At 47.4% G+C, this 22,788-nt stretch overlaps 1 protein-coding gene and 1 long non-coding RNA gene across 2 annotated transcripts; one reads left to right on the top strand and one right to left on the bottom strand.

Annotated features, from left to right (window-relative positions):
- Positions 1 to 12,557: 12,557 nt before the first annotated feature.
- LOC144157711 (uncharacterized) lies at positions 12,558 to 14,084 on the top strand (the record flags this gene model as incomplete). The annotated part of the gene is made up of 2 exons (XM_077688493.1): positions 12,558 to 12,863; positions 13,058 to 14,084. Coding segments are annotated over 2 exons (636 nt in total), but the record flags the coding sequence as incomplete, so codon positions are not given.
- A 222-nt stretch (positions 14,085 to 14,306) lies between these two features.
- Positions 14,307 to 19,448, bottom strand: LOC144168400 (uncharacterized). Its single transcript, XR_013322179.1, has 3 exons — positions 19,338 to 19,448; positions 16,961 to 17,177; positions 14,307 to 16,635 (listed from the first exon to the last, which is right to left on the bottom strand). It is a non-coding gene; the product is annotated as an uncharacterized LOC144168400 (long non-coding RNA).
- Between the last annotated feature and the right edge of the window lie 3,340 nt (positions 19,449 to 22,788).

Here is a 22,788-nt window from a genome sequence, read left to right as displayed (position 1 = left end):
GGAACCAAGCAGCAGGTTATCTGAGCGGGACGGTTCTTTCCTCCCTTAGAAAGTTGCCGTGCTCAAAAGCAGCGTTTTCAGTTGGTTTAATCAGTGTACTAGCCTTTCTCTGAAGCACTTCCTGTAACAATCACGCACTACCTGCGGGTACGCGAGGCATTTGCTCATGGAGGAAAGAAAAGTTTTCTTCCTCCATGCATTTGCTTTACGGCTGTACCTCCTTCACGCGCATTACACGCGCCTATGCGTTTTATTCTTCTACGCACAAAAACAAAATATCGGGCTGACCGAATCAACAAAAAGCACGCATGCGCTTCCACATACATCCCAATTACAGCCATTCTTGGACATTTTTAGGACACTCCCAGTGTGGAAGTCCCAGGGATGCCCATAGGCTGTGCTGTTTGGGACATGGGATATAGGGCCTTTTTTGGGATGTCCTTAGGATGTTTGGTGTTGTCTGGGTAGCGCCGGGCTGAATGCGAACGCGGGCATGCTCAACGACTTTCTTTCAACGAGAGTACGTGCACGTACTGCTGATAGCTTTAAGCGCCTATGTTTGCGAAGAAAAGGTGATTCCCTGAGCGCGTTTTTACACTGTCATTCAAAACGCTTTAATCCAGTCATGCCTAACTTCGGCACAACGTACGGCTGGTACGGCGTTTGCAGTACACGGAAAGCTAAAGACGATTTCCTCGCCCTCTCCGCACTCACCGGCACTTATAAAAATGTCTTACCTTTCGTTGGGGACGCAAAAAGATGTCTAGAAGAAAGCAGCAGGGTTTCTTTCTCTAAGATAATCGAAGTTCGTTGGCGCTTCACAACTCGCACACGATGGATTGGCCGCGAGGCCCACCACTGGAGAGGCCGGCGCTGCGATCGTTTTGACGTCACTTGTAGGATCACCGTTCCTATCTTGCTGCGTAGTTGGCTTGCAGCGCGTGACACTTCGCTTAGGAGGCGCGTTCTAAAAGTATTTTGGTGTTAATTTCCTTCGTTTGAAGTTAATTCTCAGTGCGTCAAGCGCAATTCGACCTAATGGTGACTGTATAACCGTATCAACTGTGGTAGATTATCCGCAAACATGCAAACACCATGAGAGTGGTGGTGTATTACGCATGCGACCGAAGCGTAAGCAGCGGCTTGTTTCCCCGATCAACAATGTGGACTACGATGATCGCCGATCGAGTGTAGTTTCTAGATTTCCCTTGTTTGCAAGAAATGTTTGCAAGGGGCACACTTGTTTGCAAGGGTAGAGTGAACTAGAATACTTGGGTAGTGGAAAAAGCGGCGGCTGCTCCCCACGGCGCCCTTGAAGCCAAACGTGTTAACCGCCGCGCGTGGCGCTGGTGTGCCCCGCCCGAGGAGATCCGGAAGCGGCGCGCGTTGATCGACGTGCCGCTATGCTGCTGTTCGGTGATTCCCGCGGTGTGTTGACGTTTTTTAACCGCTGCACATGGTCTTTTTTGTGTGAAATTACAAGAGGAGCCTTGCAGTCACTGTACTGATCCTTAAGTGTACTTGATTCCGTCTTTTATTGGTAATACGGACAGGGTGTTATGCGTGCGACGGTCTCTAATGGCAGAAGGGCCATGGCTCATGCAGTTTGAAAAAGATTGTGCAGTATTGTGGGGTGGGACTGCACCCCTAATAAATTTATGTGATTGCTAGAAATACTTAAGGCATAAAGTTGGGCTAGTTGGTTATCTGACTGCATTTTACTAGCGAAAAATAGACGCGGACGAAGAAGTACACAGGACACTCGCTAGATAGACGCGGACGAAAAAGAAGTACACAGGACGCTCGCTAGCGAGTGTCCTGTGTACTTCTTTGTCCGCGTCTATTTTTCGCTAGTAAAATGCTGCTAGAAATATTTTATATTTGCGATTTGTTTTACCCTGCTTTCATTTGTTGCGTTCCTAACTGTTCATAATTATCTTACGTCTGCAAGACGTGGGCAGTACATTTCATGAACTTGTGCATTTCTGAAGCGGTAATTATTTTATGTTAATGGGTAACCAGCGTTCCAATGAACTGTGCACTTTTAAAATGATCGCGCGATAAAGTGTGCCATGTGGTGCTTTTTTAGAACTACGTACGGTTGCGAATGTTGATGCTTTTCGCTGACTTGAGTGAAGTTTTTAAAACGTATCGTGTGTGTTGCGTAGATTAGTGCACTGCAAGGGCCCGGGCCAGGTAGCACTAATTTTCTCGGGCCCGGGCCAGGCTCGGGCTTCAACAAAAATATTTTGGGACGTGCTTGCCCGAGCACATGCATGCAGTGTCTTCGTAATGGTTGTTGCCCAAAAAATTTCCGCATTGATCATTTAGCTTAAATGAAAAAAAAAATCAAAGTGCGAGGCCACTGCGGCACCGTTAAAAATATCTTTCGCTGATACTGTACACTCAAAAAATATTTTCTATGTCAGGAAGGCTATATATATATATATATATATATATATATATATATATATATATATATATATATATATATATATATATATATATATATATATATATATATACAAGAGAAGAAAAACTTCGAACAAGGTAAAAGCACGATTGTGGCCTACGTTTTAGCTAAGAGAACTTGCTTTCCTCAGGGCCCTGAGGAAAGCAAGTTTATATATATATATATATATATATATATATATATATATATATATATATATATATAGGAAATGAGGGGCTCGTAGAAATAACACAGAAATAAGGGTTGGCAGTCGAGAAAACCTCGGAAAGCAAAGGGGAGGATGTGGTAGATCATTGAACATAGATTAAGAATTTGGAAAGAAAGCAAGAAAGTGAAGAAAAAATGCCCGCCAGGTGGGATCCGAACCCACGACCTCCAGAATACCGGTCTGGTGCGATAACCACTACGCTACCGGCGGGGCGATTTTCCCATTCACTTTCTGGGGTATTTATGTTAGGTATGTTTGTTTCCTGTGCTTGGGGGTGGTAGCCAGCGCCATTCGGACTAATCGGGGTGAAGGGGACCTTCTTTTTAACCCCCGGGTCGTGACTCGAGTGTCTACGACATGTCCAGAGTGGTCGACCAGCTTTGAACCCTCTTAAGCTCACTTTGGCACCAAGACTGCCAGAACAGAGGCCCTCGCTATGCATGTAGCGAATCAGAATAGGATAGAAATAACACAGAAAAAAGGGTTGGCAGTCGAGAAAACCTCGGAAAGCAAAGGGGAGGATGTGGTAGATCATTGAAAATAGATTAAGAATTTGGAAAGAAAGCAAGAAAGTGAAGAAAAAATGCCCGCCAGGTGGGATCCGAACCCACGACCTCCTTTCTTGCTTTCTTGCTTTCACTTTCTTGCTTTCTTTCCAAATTCTTAATCTATTTTCAATGATCTACCACATCCTCCCCTTTGCTTTCCGAGGTTTTCTCGACTGCCAACCCTTATTTCTGTATATATATATATATATATATATATATAAATATATATATATATATATATATATATATATATATGTGTGTGTGTGTGTGTGTGTGTGTGTGTGTGTGTGTTGTACAAAGCTCGGTACAAGTTCAAGAAAATTAAATGCGATATATCTGTATATATACTCGCTCTCGGTTTAAAAGCTGATATTTTTCGGGCTCATACTCTGTCGGACGCGGGATGATATTTAGAAAGTCTGGTGTGTGTGTGTATGTGTGTTTAGAAACAATGTGTGTGTGTGTGTGTGTGTAGGCACACTTGCACACACACGCAGGCACGCACGCACGTGCGAACACACACGCACGCACACGCGCACACGCGCGAACACACATACACGCACGCGTGCACGACGGACGCACACACGCGCGCGCACACGCACGCACGCACACGCACGCTCACACACAGACACACACACACGCACACAAAATAAATGCCCAGAGCCAGGGCCGTACCGAGAGAGGGGTTTGGGGGGTTGAACCCCTTTTTCCAGGCACCACGTAAACAAGCGCACACTAAAGATGCATGCAAAGGCAATCGTGGTTGTTAAGCAACGTACGTTAAATAAATTTGGAGTTGTAAGAACGAGTCAAAACACATCGGCCACATATTGAGAATTTTGAGCAGGCACCACATTTCTTTAAATACTCTTGGTTCTTTTTGTTTGTGATGTAGATATAAATAATTAAATGTAAATAATGTATTATGTTATGTTTGTAGGTGTACACTGCGCCGAAAAGTGCGCAGTTTTAAAATGATCCCGCAGTAAAATTATGCCGTGTGACTTGGTGCTTTTCTGAGAATTGCGGTTACGAATCCTGTATTTGCGCGCTTTTCGTTGACTTGACTGAAGTTTTAAGACATCTGTCATGTGTGCTGCATGGGTCAAATTTGAAAAAGAAAACGGGGTACGTTTGCGTACGCACGACGCAGTTTGCTCGGTCGGTATTCAGATCTTGATCGAAAACTCAGCAAGAAAATAAAAAAAGCAGAAGAGACGTATGCTGGCCAGCCTAAAGCACGCCACTCTTTCCTCAGTTGACACAGTACGATAGCAAAATCATCAAACAACGCAGAAAAAAATATCGGCATGATAGCGATCGAGATCGATCGCTAAAGCACCGCGCGGTCTGCTCGGTTGGCCAAATGGGATGAAGAAATGAGCAAACAGTAAATACACGATGTAGCTACCTTTCCCATAAAAACCCTGGTACATTAATAGCCTTATCAACGGTTTTTACACGAAAAAATAACTGTAGCCCCCAGGGCCGTACCCAGAGGGGGGGTTTGGGGGTTCGAACCCCTCCCGAAATCTTTTCCAGGCAGCACGTAAACAATACTTACTGTTGCTTTCAGCCAAATTACCCCCTTCCCAAAATTCATAACACCCCCCGAAAAAAATTTCTGGGTACGGCCCCTACTAGCCCCTCGGAGACTGCCCCAACGCACGCCTACCCGCCGCTACCCGAGGCGAAAAAGCGCTCGGGCGGGGCACGCGAGCGCCACCGCGCGGGGTTGACACGAAGTGCCTCACTCGGCGGCGGCCGCTTTTTCCACTACCCAAGTATTCTAGTTCACTCTAGCAAGGGGCACACAAAAGCGAATGGCTATGGCTGTACGGCTTGACGTGTCTTGACCAGTGTTGGCTTTGCATCGCAAAAAAGAAAAAAAAACTTTATACGCACAAAAAAATACTTTTTAGCCTAATTAGCAGAAAATCAAACAATACAACATTGTATATCAACCCAACTGTTTTTATAAAACTTTATGAGATCTGCTGTCGTTCCTGTTTTGAATTCGTTCAGCCCGCAACGAGTTACTTGTGCGCGAGCCAGAAAGACGCGAGGGTTACAGCTATTGCAATTGTTTCGGAGCTTACGAATTGTTTGCCTCCCGCTGCAGGCAGCAAGAATATAGATAACATAATTAACGCGATGCTAATTACGATAAGTTACAAACAAGATCAAGGAATATTGCTTCAACCATACAGACGTACGATGGGCGTCCAGCGGACGTTATTGATGGGACCATAGTAAACGTCCATGCACAAACGTAGCTCGGACGTCCGTCGGACCAAATTGAACGGACGTTCACGTTTCCCAGAAAAATACATCCGAAGTACGTCCACCAGACGTCGAGTGCGGGACTTGGACGTTCGGCTGTAAAACGGACGTCCTACGGATATCTGTGGTCCAATGGGTTACAGCGTAACAAGATCTGTTCCGGTTAATTTAATCTCATCATTTACTTGACAAATATTTCACACAGAGAGTATTTTAAAGCAATGATGAACAGTTACTAGAAATATTTTTTTTATTTATTAGTTGCAGCTTTCTTCGCGTCAGATGTATCGCAGCAATACCGCAGAAGTGTGCGATATTGCTTGGATCTTTAGCCTTTTATTCGTGGTGATAAACCTTTATTGGCACGCCCTCGTCTATGACCGGACCTTTCGTTTATGCTGCATGTCTTCCTTACAGCTTTTTTCGCCCATTTTTACTTTATATCAATTAGTGCGAAGCAACGCCTATCCTATACGGCTGCGCCGATGGTTCCCGGCACTATAAAAGTCTGGTTATGTACGCGTTTGCAGTAGGCAGGGAAGCTACAGAAGTAATTCCAGCCAGTTTATGGCCAATGTGTTAGTATGTGTTCTTGTTTCTGTTTGAGCTGTAGCTATTTTGAAAGTATTAGTATCTGTTGGTCCGCCCCTCAACACTCACCCAACATAAACCAAGTCAACGAGTTAGTGCACAGCAACAATATACGGTACAGTTTAGGCGCTTTTGTACCCCTAATGAGGTAGTATGTAAAAAAAAAGGAGAGGCTCAGCTGGGATTTGAACCCTGGTCTTTTGCGTAGATGTCCAGTACTGTACCCGCTGCGCTACGATGGAGGGGTAACGTTCGCAGCGCCCCTAAACGGTTTGACCCCTCTTTTTGCCTCACATTTTGGGGCCCGTTTGAACCAACGTTACTAGATAGGTTCAGTTGTAAAACTCTCCCCATGCGCCGTGCATCGCCGGCGTCTCCGTTTCTCGGCGTGCCGCGAGAGGGCGGGACCGCCGCATTTTGCTCTACCCGGCCGCTGCTCGTCTCGTGCAACGGCACCTCTCCCAACGCCTCTTCGGCCTTCTCATGACGTTAGCGCGAGATAATATTAAAGACTACCCGCTACCCGCCAAGTTGTCCGCGTCCAGACTACATCTAGGCCAGAGTACTTTCCAGTAGCTGCTCAGGATCGCTAATGTGGGGGCGTAAAAGCCGTTCGTTACGGCTCATTGCTTTGCTTTCTTCAACAGGTCAGCCGAAGCGCATCGTAGTTTTCGCGCGCTTGCGTCGGCTGCTCGCGGGCAGTCAACCACGAGCGTGAACGGTCTGCAGCGAGCTGGTAGCATAGAATAAGCCTCCGTTAAATCTTAGTTTGATTGACTCTTCCGAATTTATAAAAAATCATGAAACCGCTCATTTTGTTTCCAGCCAAAGAAGCAAGGTCAGCATTGGAGCTACGTCACTTAGTGGCTCTAGTAATTCAGGCCACTCGAAGACGAAACTTCCTAATTTCCTCGACGTCCTTTTTAGAATAGTATCTTTTCCATGTTTTGCCCTGACAACAGTTAGCTTTACCAAACGTCACTAAGAAGCGACATTTCTGCAAAAGGCGAAATATCTCTAACTGAAAGAATTATTTAGTCAATTAACTGACGAAGTTAAACCAGCTTACATGTCAATAAGCATAAAGTTCTTTTCAGCAATTCATTGGTTTTCACAGTACACACTTTACGGCAGACACAAAGTAGAAAAATATATCCAACGTTTTTTTTTATTTACAATCAACTCCACATCTTTTTTGCTTAAAGTGAACAGGGCTACACCAAAGCACGTTAAGAGAAACAAAGTAAGTAATGAATAGAAACATGCAAGCATTTTTATTTAGAAATCAACTCCACATCTTTTTTTGCTTACGGTGAATATGGCTACAAAATACCAAAGCATGTTAACAGAAAAAAATAATGACTAGATACACGTATGCAAGGTTTTTTTTTTCATTTACAACAAACTCCAACTTTGCCAGCGTGCTTACACAGTAGCTTAGCGCGTTTGCGCGCCGACTTAACCTGCACATTCAAGGGACGTTCTCACTGAAGGAATCTGGAATAGAAATGCATGCGCGTCACCAAGTACGATTTCATGGCACGCGCAGAGAATTCCTCAGAGTGAACGTCATTTTGTGTACGTACCATTTGTCGATGTCCTGTACGTGAAAATGCCAGTCGCACACTTTGAACTCCTTATCCGCACGCGGGATGGCCTTATGCAATAGCGAGTAAAGCTTCGCATCTTTGGGAGCCGAGAAGTAGTGCCTGTCCGTGTTGCTCTTAATTGTTGCTGCTGGTAGACCCGGGAACGAAGCAGGTCGGTATTGTCTGCCTCAGCCTCACATGCAGAGGCCCACATCATTGGAATACAGCCGCTGGCAAATCACTAAACGTGCCACTCGAACGGCATCGCGCATTCAACACTACGGACAACGACCGCGCGAACAAGAAACGCCGGAGACCGGGGCACTGAATGCGCCGGCTACTGCGAGTACTGCTCTTCGGCAAAAAAAGACCCGGAAGAACCACACCAGGGGCGAAAAAAATGTCATTGTGTCTGCTGTTTATTGTAGCTATTTGCTTCCGAGAATGTAAATAATTACCAGATGTGTGCGCCCACCCACGCGCCCGCGCACGCACGAGAAAAGTATGCGCCGAGCGCTGAACTAGGAACGCGAAGGGAGAAGCATAAGCGAAGCCGCCTGCGAGCGCCCCGTCTACCGAGCCGGTTGCGACTGCAGCGCCACAGAGAGAAGGATCGGTGGTGGTTCCGGGCAGCGCCGCCCAGTTTTACATCTGAAAATAATCTAGTAACGTTGGTTTGAACCACTCTATACTTCTAGTTCACTCTACTATGGTCGTAGCACATGGAGGTAGCAGCCGCTGTCGGCGCTCTAGTGCATGGTTCCGGCGCCATGCGCCGCAAGTACAGTGGCTGTGTTATTACCGCATGGAGGAAAGAATACTTTTTCTTTCCTTTTCTTTCCTCCATGTATTACCGGCATGCAGCGCCTATGAGGCGCTTTGAAGCCGCCTTTTCTTTCCTCCATGGAAGCCGCCGATAGGGATCCGCGAGGGGGCGCGCGCGATCGTTTACATTTGGATTTAGGCCGGGTCGACGCCTAGAAGATAATATTTTCGTAATAACCCAGACCATCGAAATTTCGGCAGCGCAGGGCAGACCCACATGGCTACTGTTTCTGGACATAAAGGGAGCTTATGACAACGTGGATAGGGGATTGCTGTGGCATATACTGGAAGAAGAGGGGATTGGGTCAGATTTTGTGGGGCTGCTAAGGGCAATATATGAGGATAACAGGGCGCATATTACATGGGAAGGGCGTACAGGCACAGAGCCCGTATACATTCGAAGAGGTTTAAAGCAGGGGTGCCCCCTTTCGCCATTGCTGTTCACACTGTACATTAGAGGAATGGAAAGACGATTGGAGGAGAGTGGATTAGGCATTGACTTGTCGTACCGAAGCAATGGAGAGTTGGTGCCAACTTGGTGGAGCAACGGATTCCGGGATTGATGTACGCGGACGATATAGTGTTGCTGGCAGATAATGCGGAAGACCTTCAAAAACTGGCCGACATTTGTGGTGATGAGGCAACGTACCTAGGACTACATTTTAACCCACAGAAATCTGCAGTCATGGTGTTCAACGAGGAAGCTCATACAGCACCAATAAGAATTCAACAGGAAGCCATACCATTAGTAAATAAGTACAAATACTTGGGGATCTGGCTTAATGAAGGAAAAGGCTACCTGAATGCCCATGAAGAACACCTCAGACTGAAAGGGAGGCGAAATGCAGCAGTAATGAAACATAGAGCACTTTGGGGTTACAAAAGTACGAGGTAGTGCGAGGCATCTGGAAAGGGGTAATGGTGCCGGCGCTCACGTTCTTTAATGCAGTATTATGAGTCCGATATCCTGTCGGGACTGGAGGTTATAACCAAAAGGCAGTCGCCAGATTGGCACTGGGAGCTCACAGTAAGACTACAAATGAGGCGGTACAAGGCGATATGGGTTGGGCTTCATTTGAGGCGAGGGAAGCGCAAAGTAAGATACGTTTTGAGGAGCGGCTGAGACATTTAGATGAGAAGAACTGGGCAGCCAGAGTGCACAGGTACCTGTACCTTAAAAGTGTGGACACCCAATGGCGGAAGAGGACGCGAAAGCTGGCGACTAAATATACCTTGACCGCGGCAAATAAACAAGGGGGGGCAGTTAAAAAGCAAGTGAAGGAAACAGAGACGCTCATGTGGAAAGAGAGGATGGAAAAGAAGGCGTCGCTGGGAATCTACAAAGCAAGCAAAAAAGAGATCCGGAAAGAGAACTTTTATGACAACAATAAAGGTAGTGCGTTGCTCTTTGAGGCGCGGGCTGGCTGCTTGAGAACTCGAACTTACATGAGCAAATATTCGTCCCATGATGAGACATGTGTTGTATGTGGCAGGGATAAAGAAACAATCGACCACATAGTAATAGGATGCCAAAAGATTCAGCCGGATAGAATTGGGGGGAAAGTCCTACTTCCTGAGGCACTGGGCTTCGCAATAGATGGAAACATTAACTGGTCAGCAGTAGGTATTACTAAGCAGCGGCTAGAGTATTGGTGGAAAAAAAAGCAGGGAAGTCGATAAAATAACAGCCCAGCCAGGGGTAGCGGCAGGGCAGAATTAAAAAGAAATCCGAGTTGAGGGACTAAATTTAACTTCAAACTACTAAGATAGGCTAGATGGCGCACGCCGTCACCCCAATTCAAAGGGGTGACCTTTAATCATCATCATCATCATCGAGCGCTTTTTCGCCTCGGGAAGCGGCGGGCACGCGTGCGTCGGGCAGTCTCCGAGGAGCTACAGTTCTTTTTTTGTGTCAAAATAGTAGAGAATGCTATTAATGTACAGTCGCGCGTGATTTGAAGGTAATCGCGGGAGCTTCAACCGGTAAAGATGATAACGCCCCCGCGCGGCATTTTTCGGCGCGCCTGGGACCTAGTTTATGTCTTCTCCTCTCCCTCGGTCGCTGTTACTTCAAGCAGTCATCACTCCCGCGGCTAGTAAACACACTTTCCGCTTTGTGTTGATTTTGTGTGGTTGTAGTCACGTGTTCGCTTTCTTCTTGGTTATCGTGAGCAGGGATAGTACCCATTCATACAAATGCCCAGTATTTCCCGACAGTGCGTTTGTGCGCACCTTTTTGAGAACTGCTGTAGACAAAAGTGGGATGTCTTCATCGCGTGCACAAGAAAAAACAAGAGGAAGGGGTTACTGGTTTTGCCGCGGGAGTGATGGCAGCTTGAATAAACAGCGACCGAGGGAGAGGAGAATGCGTAAACCAGGAACCAGGCGCAGTAAAACAAGCCGCGCGGGGGCGTTATCGTCGAGGTCGGTCGATGCTCGCGCGATTACCTTCAAATCGCACGCGACTGTAACAAGGTTTTTAATGGGAAAGGTACCTACGTTGTGTATTTACTGTTTGCGCCTTTTTTGATCACATTTGGCCAACCCAGCAGACCGCGCACGCCGTGCTCAATCTAGGCTACCGTGCGAATACTTTTTTATTCGTTGTTTGATGGTTTTTCTATCGTGTTCTGTCAAGGTCAATGTTTCTGCTTTTCTTCTTTTTTTTGCTGATTTTTTCATGACCGGCCGGTCGTGGATTTTTCTATCAAGTTCTGCATACCGAGCAAACAGCGTCGTGCATGCGCGAACATTTACGTTGTTTTTTTTTATAAATTGTACCCACGAAGCGCACATGACAGATGTCTTAAAACTTCTGTCAAGTCAACGGAAAGCGTGCAAATACAGGATTCACGACCGCAATTCTCAGAAAAGCACCCAGCCACACAGCATCAATTTACTGCGCGATCATTTTAAAACTGCATACTGTTTCGCACATTCTACACGGATAAACATAAAATAATTACACCTTATTTACATTTAATTATTTACATAGACGTTGCAAACAGTTAAAACAAAGAACCAAGAACATTTAAACAAGTGTGGTTCTTGCTAGGCTCCTTTTACAATTTCCCAAACCAAGATCATGTGCAGCGGCTAGCTGGTGTTGTTTTCCTATAAGGATCATGTGCACCGACTCAACAGTGGGGAGATGATGTCATTGTGTCATCTGTTTATTGTACGCTTTCCATACTGTAAATAATTACCACATGTGTGCGCTCACCCACGCATGTTCAAAGAACGTGTGGAGCGCTTAGGAACACGAATGGAAAAGCAAAACCGATACCACGTGTGAGTCGAAATGCAAGTGCGAAATAGAAGCTCGGTGCGCTTGAAGTAAGAACAGGTACGAATCAGTACCACACGAAAGCGTCAACTCGCCGGAGCGCGCGAGCGTGAGCAGTTCGGGAAGCGCACGCGTTTGCGGCTGAGCTAGTCGCTTTTCGCGCTTTTCCTGCGGCATGCCGCTGGTAGCGAGCAAAAAAAAAAAAAAAAGAAACAGCCTGGTTTGTATTTCGCGCGTTCGTTTTTCGCTATAGTTCGCGTGGCATCTGACAGATGGCGCCACCAGTCTACGGCGCGCGCGCCGCTCGTGGGATCTTGTTCTCGGCGGTTGCACTCGGTCTCTGCAAGAGGTAGCGTCAACCAACGTTACTAACGTTGGCGTCAACATCCCCCTCGCAAGGGGCACGATCAACTGCAGAGCATTTCCGGGGGCGCACGACGTTAAGTAGTTTGCGTTACGTTAATGTTGTTGCACTTGTGGCAACTGCTGACGAGAGAGCGAATTTGAATGAGTTAAGGATATAAGGCGGGTCCGTAGCCTCCAATTCTGTGTCGGCTTTGTGGCGCAGTGGGTAGAGCACGATGCACATTGCGTTCCGCCCGCAGGGTCGAGGGATCGAAACCTGGCGCCGGATAGTATTGTCTTTTATATAGTGTAGGGGGAGGGGTGCGGACAACGACGGTGCGGACTACGACGGGACAACGCGGGTGACATCGTGAGTTACTGAAATGCTCTGCATTTAAAACCTTTAAACGCGACGTACCGCTCGGACCTTACGGGGTCTGCACGCGTGCGGTATGCGGAAAAGGTGCGGCTGTGCGACAACGAGGACCCATTCATGCTGCGACCGGGCATGGACACGGCCGGCGATGTAGACTTGTTTCCGGAGATAAGTTACGACGACATCCTCAACTACCTCGTGTTTTCTGCCAACTTCCTCACACTAGAAGAGATGAAGGCATTCAAGTCTACCGAAGCACATAATTACTTCACGAGCGGGTGGGTGAAGTCCCTGTCGGCTAAACAGCTACAAGACGACACAGTGCTTCTGCTCGGAGAGGTAAGCAGCCGGGATCTTTTTTAATATTTCGTCGGTTCGGAAATCTTGCACGGAATGCTCGAAATAGAAACGGTCGCGCTAGAACAACTCTTCGCTGTTGCCGGTTACGTTTTGAGAGACGATCAACACTGGCGAGCGCTCGCGCAGAGATGTGGGCAAGAAAAACTTGTGCATTGCATTTTTTTCTCTCGCAGGTGAACCATTCGCAAAGGTTGCGGGACCAGCCTCTGCATGTGTGGATTTTGTGCCAGAAAAACGGGGTCGTGCTCACTGCTCATTGCACCTGTATGGCAGGAGCAGGTGAGGCCTGTTCTCATGTTGGAGCTTGCCTGTATGCAGTTGAAACAGGTGTGAAGATGAAAAACGCTACAAGCTGCACCTCAAAAACGAACATCTGGCTTCCTGCGTACGTGGAGAAGGTGGAGTTCAAGAGGCTAAAGGACATCGACTTCACTTCGTCGAGACGGAAGAAGCGAAAACTGGACGACATCATTAACAGCAGCAGTTCAGCAGTGAACGAATAAAAAAAACGAATGGACATCCCACAAGCAACCCAAGAGGAGCTTGGCGACCTGTACAGAGCATTTCAGAGCACAGGTGTCACACCTGCAGTATTTTCTGTGCTTCCAGAGTATTGCGAAAGCTTTCAGGAGCCTGTAAAAACACAGCCTGCCCTCTTGAGGAAGCTGTATCTCGAAGAGAACTTGGAAGACAACCTCGACACGCTTTTGAAGAAGGCTGACGACTTTCTTGCCCCTTTTTCCATCAGGGACGACACAGTGAAGACAGTTGAGGCTGCAACAAGGCAACAAAGTAACTCGCCAGACTGGTTCCTTTACCGTGCTGGCAGAGTGACTGCGTCAGTGATGAAAAGTGTGTGCCACACGAGTGTGCAGAGTCCTAGCTTATCACTGGTAAAATCGATTTGCTACCCTGAAAAAAATTCCCTCAGAGTTCCTGCCGTCATGTGGGGCTTAGGACATGAGCAGGATGCTTTCGAGGCTTACAAAGCCAAAGAAGCTACAAAGCACCAGAACTTTGAGTGCCACAGGTCTGGACTCCACCTGAGTGCTGCTTACCCGTTCATCGGCGCAACACCGGATGCCATCACCTCGTGCAGCTGCTGCGGGAGAGGTGTTGTGGAATTTAAATGCCCATTTTTGCTAAGAGATGCTCAAGATATCCCCACCAGCATTTCATGTCTGAGTTACACTGGCGGAAAACTTCAGCTTTTGGACAATCATGCGTACACTACCAAATTCAGACTCAGATGACAGTGTGCCATGTTGACTTTTGCGACTTTGTGGTGTGGGGACCAAATGTGCTGCACATCGAGAGAGTGAGACACAATGATCAGTTTTGCAGAAACATTTTTTTCTTCCGCAAGACAGTTTTTCCGGAACGTCATTCTGCCCGAGTTGCTCAGCCGATACTACACGAGGCAAAACAGAAGTCGTGAAGAACAGCCAGCAGACACAGTAGAGTACTGCTTCTGTCGTGGACCGGACACAGGCAAGATGGTAGCTTGCGACAACGAGGCGTGCAGCTACAAGTGGTTTCATTTCTCCTGTGTCGGACTGAAACGGGCACCAAAAGAGAAGAAATGGTTTTGTCCCGAGTGCAAATAAGACAAGGACGAATGTCAGGCTTCCACAGTTTATTTCACTACAGCTGTGCCTGCCAGTGTGAAGCAACAGACTATCTTGATGAAATTTGCTAAAAGAGCAAGCTAATGTTTCTTGTGACGGGAATGTAGAAGGAGCTTGCAGTCTTAAAATAAAGGACCACGTGGAGCGACAGCGACAATTGTCGCTCAAGTGTAACTGAATGGATGCGGTGGGCTAATACGGGCGACGAGCTGTTGCCGACACCCCTTCATACACTGACTTCTTTATTAAGCCCTCAGTGCCATGTTTCTTTCAAAACGAACACTCTGCACATGACCGCCAGGCAACATTGAACACACGTAGCATCAGAATACAAAAATGTGTTGAAACTGCATTGTACAATAATTGTATTACTGCCAACCTACAAACAACACCGAAGTAATGAATCTCAAGAAGTCACATCACGTGCAGTGGCAAGGGCAGTTGCACAAATTTGTAAATTCAAAGAGTTGTAAATGTAATGCACGACACACATAATATGGTACGCCTGAAGCACAGCAGCGCATAAGATCCAAACAAAAAGGTAAATGGTCACCTTGCCACTTTAGAGTCGTTGGCTGGCAAAAGAGCATTCTGCCGAGAATGCTGCTCTACACATTTCGAACAAAACAAACAGCAGAAACAGAACTAAAAAATTCGAGCGTAACCACAGTGGCACTGTAGAAATTCCAGTTTCTGTTGTAGTGTCACAACAAAGTAGTGCAATAGTAATATACAGACGAGGTTTCTACATCTGAAAACTAACTAGTTTCCAACTAATTTTCAAACGCACAATCACGTGGGATATATCTTCCTTTCTTTGACTTGAACCATAACTTTGCTGCTGTTTGAAATCATAGTCGGTACAACATGTTCCATTGCATTCAAATTATAAGTGAAATAACTGGAGTAAAAAAAGTTTCCATTGATTATGAGGTTTAACGAGCCGACGCTACGCAGGCGATGAGGCACACCATACTGGAGATCTCCGGATTAATTTTGACCACCTGGGGATCTTTAACGTGCGCCGAAATCTCGTACACACGGGTGTTTTCGCTTAAAAAGAATGTTTCCCAGAACAGCTGACGATATAATGTCATTCGTCAACGGAAAGCACTTGCTCAATTAGCAGACTGTTTTAGTGATGCTACTATTGAAGGGCACAGATTAAAAAGGGCACAGCAAACAGTAACAATTTTGTCAAGTGGAGTCAAATTATCTGCAGGTCAGCAAACCACATAGTCGATGGGCAGCGTGGCCTTCAGGATTACATACTTATTTCTGATCAGCCCGATCACCCTCTCGACATGAATCCTGACATTGGCTAGTTTCCTGGTGCTTAGCACGTCTGCTGCCGACAGTTGCTTTTTGCCCTTGGTGAATGCTGGCACGTGAAGTCTCGCACAGTAGAAGCCCACACTTTCAGAGTCTGCAAGAACTACGTCACCCGGAAGTAAGTTGACCAAAAGACCGCAGTGCTCTGTTATGTGTCTATCGCTAGCACGCCCTCCCCAGCCTTCAGAGATGAAGTTAACAATGCCTTGAGGTGCAATGCCAATAAAATACTTTGCCGTATTGCTGCCTTTGTACTGAGACCATGTCTCACTTCGGGGCAAGTATGATGAAGGCCTTTCTATCTTTATCTCAAAACAGTCAATGATGACTGCAACAGTTTCCCCAAAAGAATCGTAGAAGGCTTGAGGCATTGTGCGTTGCAAAACACTTCTAGGCGGCCACAATATCTGAGACTTAAGGCGGCAGTAGGCAGCATGCAGCCATTTGTCGAATATGCGCGACACTGAGGCCTCTGACACGTTAAACCTAAAAGCAAGGTCAGTGATGTGCAAATGTAGCTTTAACTTCGAACTCCTGAAACTTCAGCAAGCTGTTGTTAGCGTTATGCGACACAAACCCCGCTACAACGTTGAACAGTGCGTAAAGGATCTGAAAATTCGCCATGCCGGTGTAGTACACAACTTTGGTGTCGCTATATTTCAGGGCATCTTCAGTCAGCTCCAGCAGCTTGTTTTCATTTCGCGCAGCGTAGAGGCGCTCGTTTAGGGATAAGCACTCCATCTCCATGGCTTCAATGTCACTCATTGTCAGGTCTGTCTGGACTGCCTTCCCTGGAACAAAATGAAGTTGTTGCATGGATGATCAAGCAGCGCGAAAAATTCACTTGAGATGCGGAGAGGAGTTATTGGCGACGGGACTGGCAAATCAGCATGCGGAGATTCAACATCTGAGGTACTCCGCCGGATAAAAAAAAAAAAAAAAAACTTTATCTCCACTTTTGACACGCTCGGTTTCAAACCACGACGACGAAAGTAGAGAACACAGGACTAGCGCTAGTCCTGTGTTATCTAATTTTGTCCCGCTTTTATCGCGCTACCATGTTTCACAGTTCGAACCAACAAGCCCACATTAACGTGTTGACGAAAAAACGCTCACCTGTTTCGTCACTGTTCTCTACCCCGACTCCGTCTTCCGCTGGCGCCGGCGACGACGAAGAAACGGCAGCTGCGTCCGGCGTCAGCTGCACGGGCCTGGTTCCGTCGTCTTTTTGCGCGAGCGTGGCGTTCGGGATCTCCCTGTTTCGCGCTGTAGCCGAGTAACAGCGTCGGGGCCCAGTCGGGGTCCGCCTCCTCCCACAGCTGTGACGGTCTGCCTACGGACGCAAGGGCATGTTTAAAAACGGTTAGCTAAAACTCTCTATTGTTAGAGAGCCGCGGAGCTTAGCGGGCGCAATGCGGAGGAGCCACAAGCGTGCAGCAGATGTCATGCAACAGACATCTTTCTGATCCGGCGAGTGGATTAGCAGAAGAGAGTGGGGAAGGAGTGGTGTAAACAATTTGGAATTCGCTTTGCGAACCCCTTGTGGGCGCAAGACCCATTAGAGAACCCTACGATAATATTTGCTCTGGCGATCTTTTTAGCCAAACAATATTTCAACTGGTCAGCTAAATCTTTAAAGCGGAAGCACCCTGGTGTTTATAGATAGACCTCGTTTAACTACTTACTGCCAGCCTTGTTACGGGCGAAGCCCTTTAGGGGCTAGGGCTGTTGGCGTCTAATGTCGTCGTCGTAACCTTCGTCTCGTGTAGGGACAATACTAAAACAACGCGACACTCGTTTACGCGTCGCGCTAGAACGTGACGCATACTAAAAAAAACACCGGTACACTCGTTTACTCCTCGCGCTTGAACACTTCGTAACGGGTACAAAAAAAATACCGGGACGCTCGTTTACGCCTTGCACTACAACACTTCGTGCTTCAAAGACACCAGACTTCTACAGCAAAGCTGCATACCTCTACCCTCAACGGTTTCATTTCCGTTGGCAAAAACACCAAAGCGCCAAGAATACAGTTATACACTGCATGCTTTGCCCCTCTCCAGGTTCCATGTTAGTGAGATGACCGAGGACTTTTTTTTTGTCTTCATTTGCGATGCAGTGACGCATATTTGTACCTGCAAATCTTGCACTTCGCACGTTTTAAAGGTATATTACGAGGAAGCACCGTGTTTAAGAGCCTCAAAAGTTCATCACAGTTGCAGAATTGCCGTGATTTGCCCTTCGAAACATGTGCGCAAACTTTCGTGCCCCTAACTGTTTTCTAGGAAGAAACGATTTGCTGTATTCCGAGAGTGACGCAGTTAATCGAAACTGCCCGTGACCACCTTCCCTCCTCCCCTGCTCCCTTTAACCACGCAACCCCCTCACCAGTCCGTTCCATCCATTCAATCAAGGTAGGTAAGACAGCAGTGGACACGCTAACCATTAATATTTCTAGGTTATAGAATGACAGAACCCAGTTTTCGGGTTTATGCAGCCAAAGAAAGAGTGTCGCTTCAAAAGTTTTAATCTGGGAATCGTGCGGACGCCCTTCTTATCGAGCAGGTGTAGGAAAAAAACATCCCCCTCGCGAGGGGCACGATCAAATGCAGAGCATTTCTGCGGGGGGGGGGGGGCGCCTGCAAGTCGTATGGATTACGTATTGGTTGTTGTTGTTGTAATTGTTGTCTTCCAGCGTAGACATTGTCGATGAAGTCGATGGTGAAACGTGCCGTGAACCCCCTGCCGCGGTTATGACGCAACGTGGAGCGGCTATGACGCAACGTGGCGCGGCTATGACGCAACACAATCCAACACAATCCACTTTAATCCAATCCAAGCCAATCCAAGCCAATCCAATCGAATCCAATCCAATGCCCCTCGCGAGAGAGTGTTATTGCGCCGAAATCGCCACCACGCGAACGCGTGATGCTGACGTCACGATCACGCCACAGATGTTAGCGACCGCAGCGCGCGCGAACGACATATGTGGTTTAAGCGCGAACCGACCGCGGCGAGAGAGCGCGATGCGAGCTCCCCACCTGTTCTTGCGCGCGAACCTAACGCGGCGAGAGGTGGTGTTGCGCACGTCCCCACCTGTTGTGCGCCCGAACCGAACGCGGCGAGAGAGGGCGTTGCGAGCGGAGAGAAGGCGAGGAGGACGCGGGGGAGAGGGCGCACCTCTGGCCGACGGTTGAATGAGTCAAGGATATAAGGCACGTTCGTAACCTTCCGTTCTGTGTCGGCTTTGTGGCTCAGTTGGTAGACTACCGTGCACCTTGCGTTCCGCCCGCAGAGTCGTAGGATCGAAACCTGGCGCCGGCAAGTATTATTTCTTTATATAGTGTAGGGGGAGCGATGCGGACGCGGACTACGGACGCCAACGCGGGTGACATCGTGAGTTACTGAAATGCTCTGCATTTAAAACGAAATTCTCCGTAGTGCTTCCAGGTCTCACAGATAAATAATTATCGCGCACACGCCGATGGCTTACCTTTTACAAAGTGTGCGCCACAAACACGTATGCCAGTCCTCTTGGTGTTGAGATCGGCGCGGTTTATCCGCGCCAGCCACAGACTGCGTCGTTTCACACATAGCTCTTTCGTGCGGTCCCCCTGATGCTCGATTACCTTCGGAAGGCGAAAAAAGTTTTTGTTTGTTGATTTGGTTCAACATGTACGGTTCGAGCATCCAACAATTGCACAGATCACCATTGCGACGCGCTGGCAGTGGACGCACGATCGATACTGCTGACTGCACCACTGCACCGGCATGGCGGAATGGTATCCCAGGGTTCCTCGCCGTGACGTCAGTGCAAGCCATGTATAATAATGCAACCCGCAGCGTTCATTTTCAACTGTATTCGAGGTGCATCAGTTCTATTGCAGTGTAAATTCATCCCTGGTGCGGCGAATGCGCGTGCGAATGCCATTAGTAAGGTAGGTTCTTATGGGAAAAGTACAGATATGCCGTGCGCAGGTACTATTTGTTCATTTTTTCAACCCATTTGGCTAACCAAGCAGACCGCGTGTCGTGCTTTAGTGATCGAGGCTAGCGTGTGGATACTGTTTCTTCATTGTTTGGTAATGTTTCTGTCGTATTTTGTCAGCCGCGGAAACAGCATGGTGCGTTAGGCAGGCCGACTTACGCACATTTCCGTTTTTTTCTTTTAATTTGATAACGCTAGAGCACTGCGCAAGCCACAATTCCTAGGCCCGGCCCTAAACCGACAAATTTTTAAATATAAGCCCGAGCGAACCACGTAATAAGAGAGTGGCAATACCATATTTGCACAGGATATCCCATAACATTAAAAAGATTGGGAAGCGCGCCAAGGTCGACGTTTTGTTTACCGCGCCAAATAAGCCATCGCGGCTCTGCAAACAGACGAATCCAGTTGGCCAAAAACCGAAATGGTGCTCGATAAAGCACGAAAACCAGTTCGTACCATGCGCAGAAGGCGTGGTGTACTCCTTTCCGACTCGGTGTGGCAAGCGATACATAGGCCAAACCGGTCGGTACATAAACTGCAGGTTGAGGGAGCACTATAACGTGCGGCAGAAACAGGGCCACATTGGGCAGCACTGTCACGATTGTGGATGCGTGCCTTTGTTTTCAGAGTGCAAGATTTTGTTCAAAAACAAGAACCCAACGACCAGGGAAATAGTGGAAGCGCTAGAAATCCACAAAGCCGGAGACGGATGCATTAGTCGAGCATGAATTGCTTATCGGCAAAAGAGATTGCTATTTGGAAGCCCGTGGCTCGGGAAGGGGGTGATAAGATTGTGTAGTGGGGTATCAAATTTATTTTTTCTTGTTTCTGATATGTGTCGCGTAGGTTGTCTGTTATCATGCACGCTGTTATAAATGCGTGCTTCTTTCAATAAACCAGTAGTTGCAAGTTAGCGCTTCGTCCTCGTGAACTCTTTGTCCTTCGTCTTTTTTTTTCTGTTAATAATGATCGACCAACTAGCCCAACAACGTACTTTACTAGACTTTATTGCTACTTATAAGGGCCCTTTCTCGTGTTCTTCGCTTAACCCGCCCCTTCTCGTTCTGCTGGCTTCCAACGCTCAATGTCAGGCACGTACGCTTGCCTTCTGCATCAGGAAGAAATTCCTCCCGCCACAAGTTTTAGCCCGCTTCGGTGGCTTCCAGCCATCCGTAGGGCACAGCACAAGGATTTGCAGGATCTTGCGTACCGAATGGCTAAGACAAGCCCGTCTACATAGGGACTGTCTGTTCGTCCGTGTGAGCCAGCGTGAGAATGCTGCAACAGCCAAGGTCAAGTGGCGTGAATATTGCCGGCTGATCAACAGTGGACGACAGAGTCGCAGTGGCAAACCACCCTGGGCTTCCTCCGGTCAGCACAGCCAGACAGGACCCCGCGGTCTGGGAACCAAGTTCACGTCATCGGCGACGCTGCACTCCCCGACCACGCCCGCCGGGTGCTACAGCTCAGTCCAAAGTGTGCCATGGAACCGAAGAAAAGCGCCGCGGAGCTGCTGGGAATGGTGAGGGACGTTTCGAGGTTTGCTTCTGAGGACGAAGGTGATATGTGTGTATCACAAGGAGTGGATGCCCTGGCACACTCCGAGTGCCCCCAGAAAGGTGTGTCTTTAGAGAAAGTGTCAACTTCGCTGGTGCAGCTGGGCCTGTGTGTTTTGCCTGCGGACAAAGAAGGGGGTTTTGCCGTATTGCCCAACGATGTTTTTAAGCGAAAGGTTTCCGAGGCCGTAGATGCGTTGTTCGCTCGTAACGACAAGGTTTCGTTGCGAATGGTTAAACGTAGGGCTAAGAACCTGTGCGAGAAATTGAATTTAAGAAGCCTTACTCATAGCATAAGCAACTCAAAAAAATGCAGCCTGGATTTACTTTTTGCCGCCAAAACACACAAAGTGGGAACGCCCCTCCGAGTAGTAGCATCAGAGACGGGTGCTTGGCAGAAGTCAGCAGCGCTCTTTTTACAGGAGAGGCTCAACAAACTAAGTTGCGAAGATCCGTACATGATTAGAAATTCTGAAAAAGTGATTGATACTTTAAAATGTAATGAGAAGAAAAGTTTATGTGCTTTTTCAGTCGATATTAAGGACCTATTTTACTCGTTGCCTCATGCTGGCATTCTTCGTATGTGTTGAAGATGCCATTGAAAGGTATGGCGACGTGGCCTTCCAAAATGCCTCTGGGACTATTAGAACTGTTAGATGTTTATCTTAATAGCACCTACGCGGAATCGGACCATGGCACCTACCTGCAAAGAAAAGGCATTTGTATAGGTTCTTGCATTGTCCCTGTCATTAGCGATCTGTACCTTGGATCATGTGGCAACGCTATGTCTAAAGACTTGGGTGATCCTCGAATTGTTAATGTTTTTAGATATGTCGACGACTTTTTAGTGCTGATTGACACAGCCGACGGGCAAGTTGAAAGATTTTTTAATACCATTTAATCAGTTTTTAGTCAATATCTTAGCCCTCTTACTTTAACGCATGAGTTTCCCGAAGAAAATAGTATAACATTTCTAGATCTCAGGATCCGTTTTTACCAGGACCATGTTTGCTGGCTGTACGAACCGCGTGCCAAGAAGGCCCTTTTACCATTTAGCTCTGCGCATTCGAAGCTTGTTAGAGAGGTATTGTGTGGCTGTGCTTCAGCAACACTCTAGAAAAATCATGCGCTCACACGATAAAAGAAAGTTTTACTAAGCAAGAGGAACGTCTCTCTGCCTCGGGGTATCCAAAAGCTTTACTTATCTCAGTGGGTGAAGGGTTGACCTCAAAACTTAAACATGACGCTAAAAACCAAGGGCACGCACAAAACGCTGACGAACCACGTAATAAGAGAGTGGCAATACCATATTTGCACAGGATATCCCATAACATTAAAAAGATTGGGAAGCGCGCCAAGGTCGACGTTTTGTTTACCGCGCCAAATAAGCTATCGCG

Source organism: Haemaphysalis longicornis, unplaced genomic scaffold (assembly GCF_048455015.1).
Source record: "Haemaphysalis longicornis isolate Haplotype H1 unplaced genomic scaffold, Haemaphysalis longicornis Haplotype H1 scaffold_1, whole genome shotgun sequence".
NCBI lineage: Eukaryota > Metazoa > Arthropoda > Arachnida > Ixodida > Ixodidae > Haemaphysalis > Haemaphysalis longicornis.
This window is presented reverse-complemented; position numbering and strand designations above follow the sequence as displayed.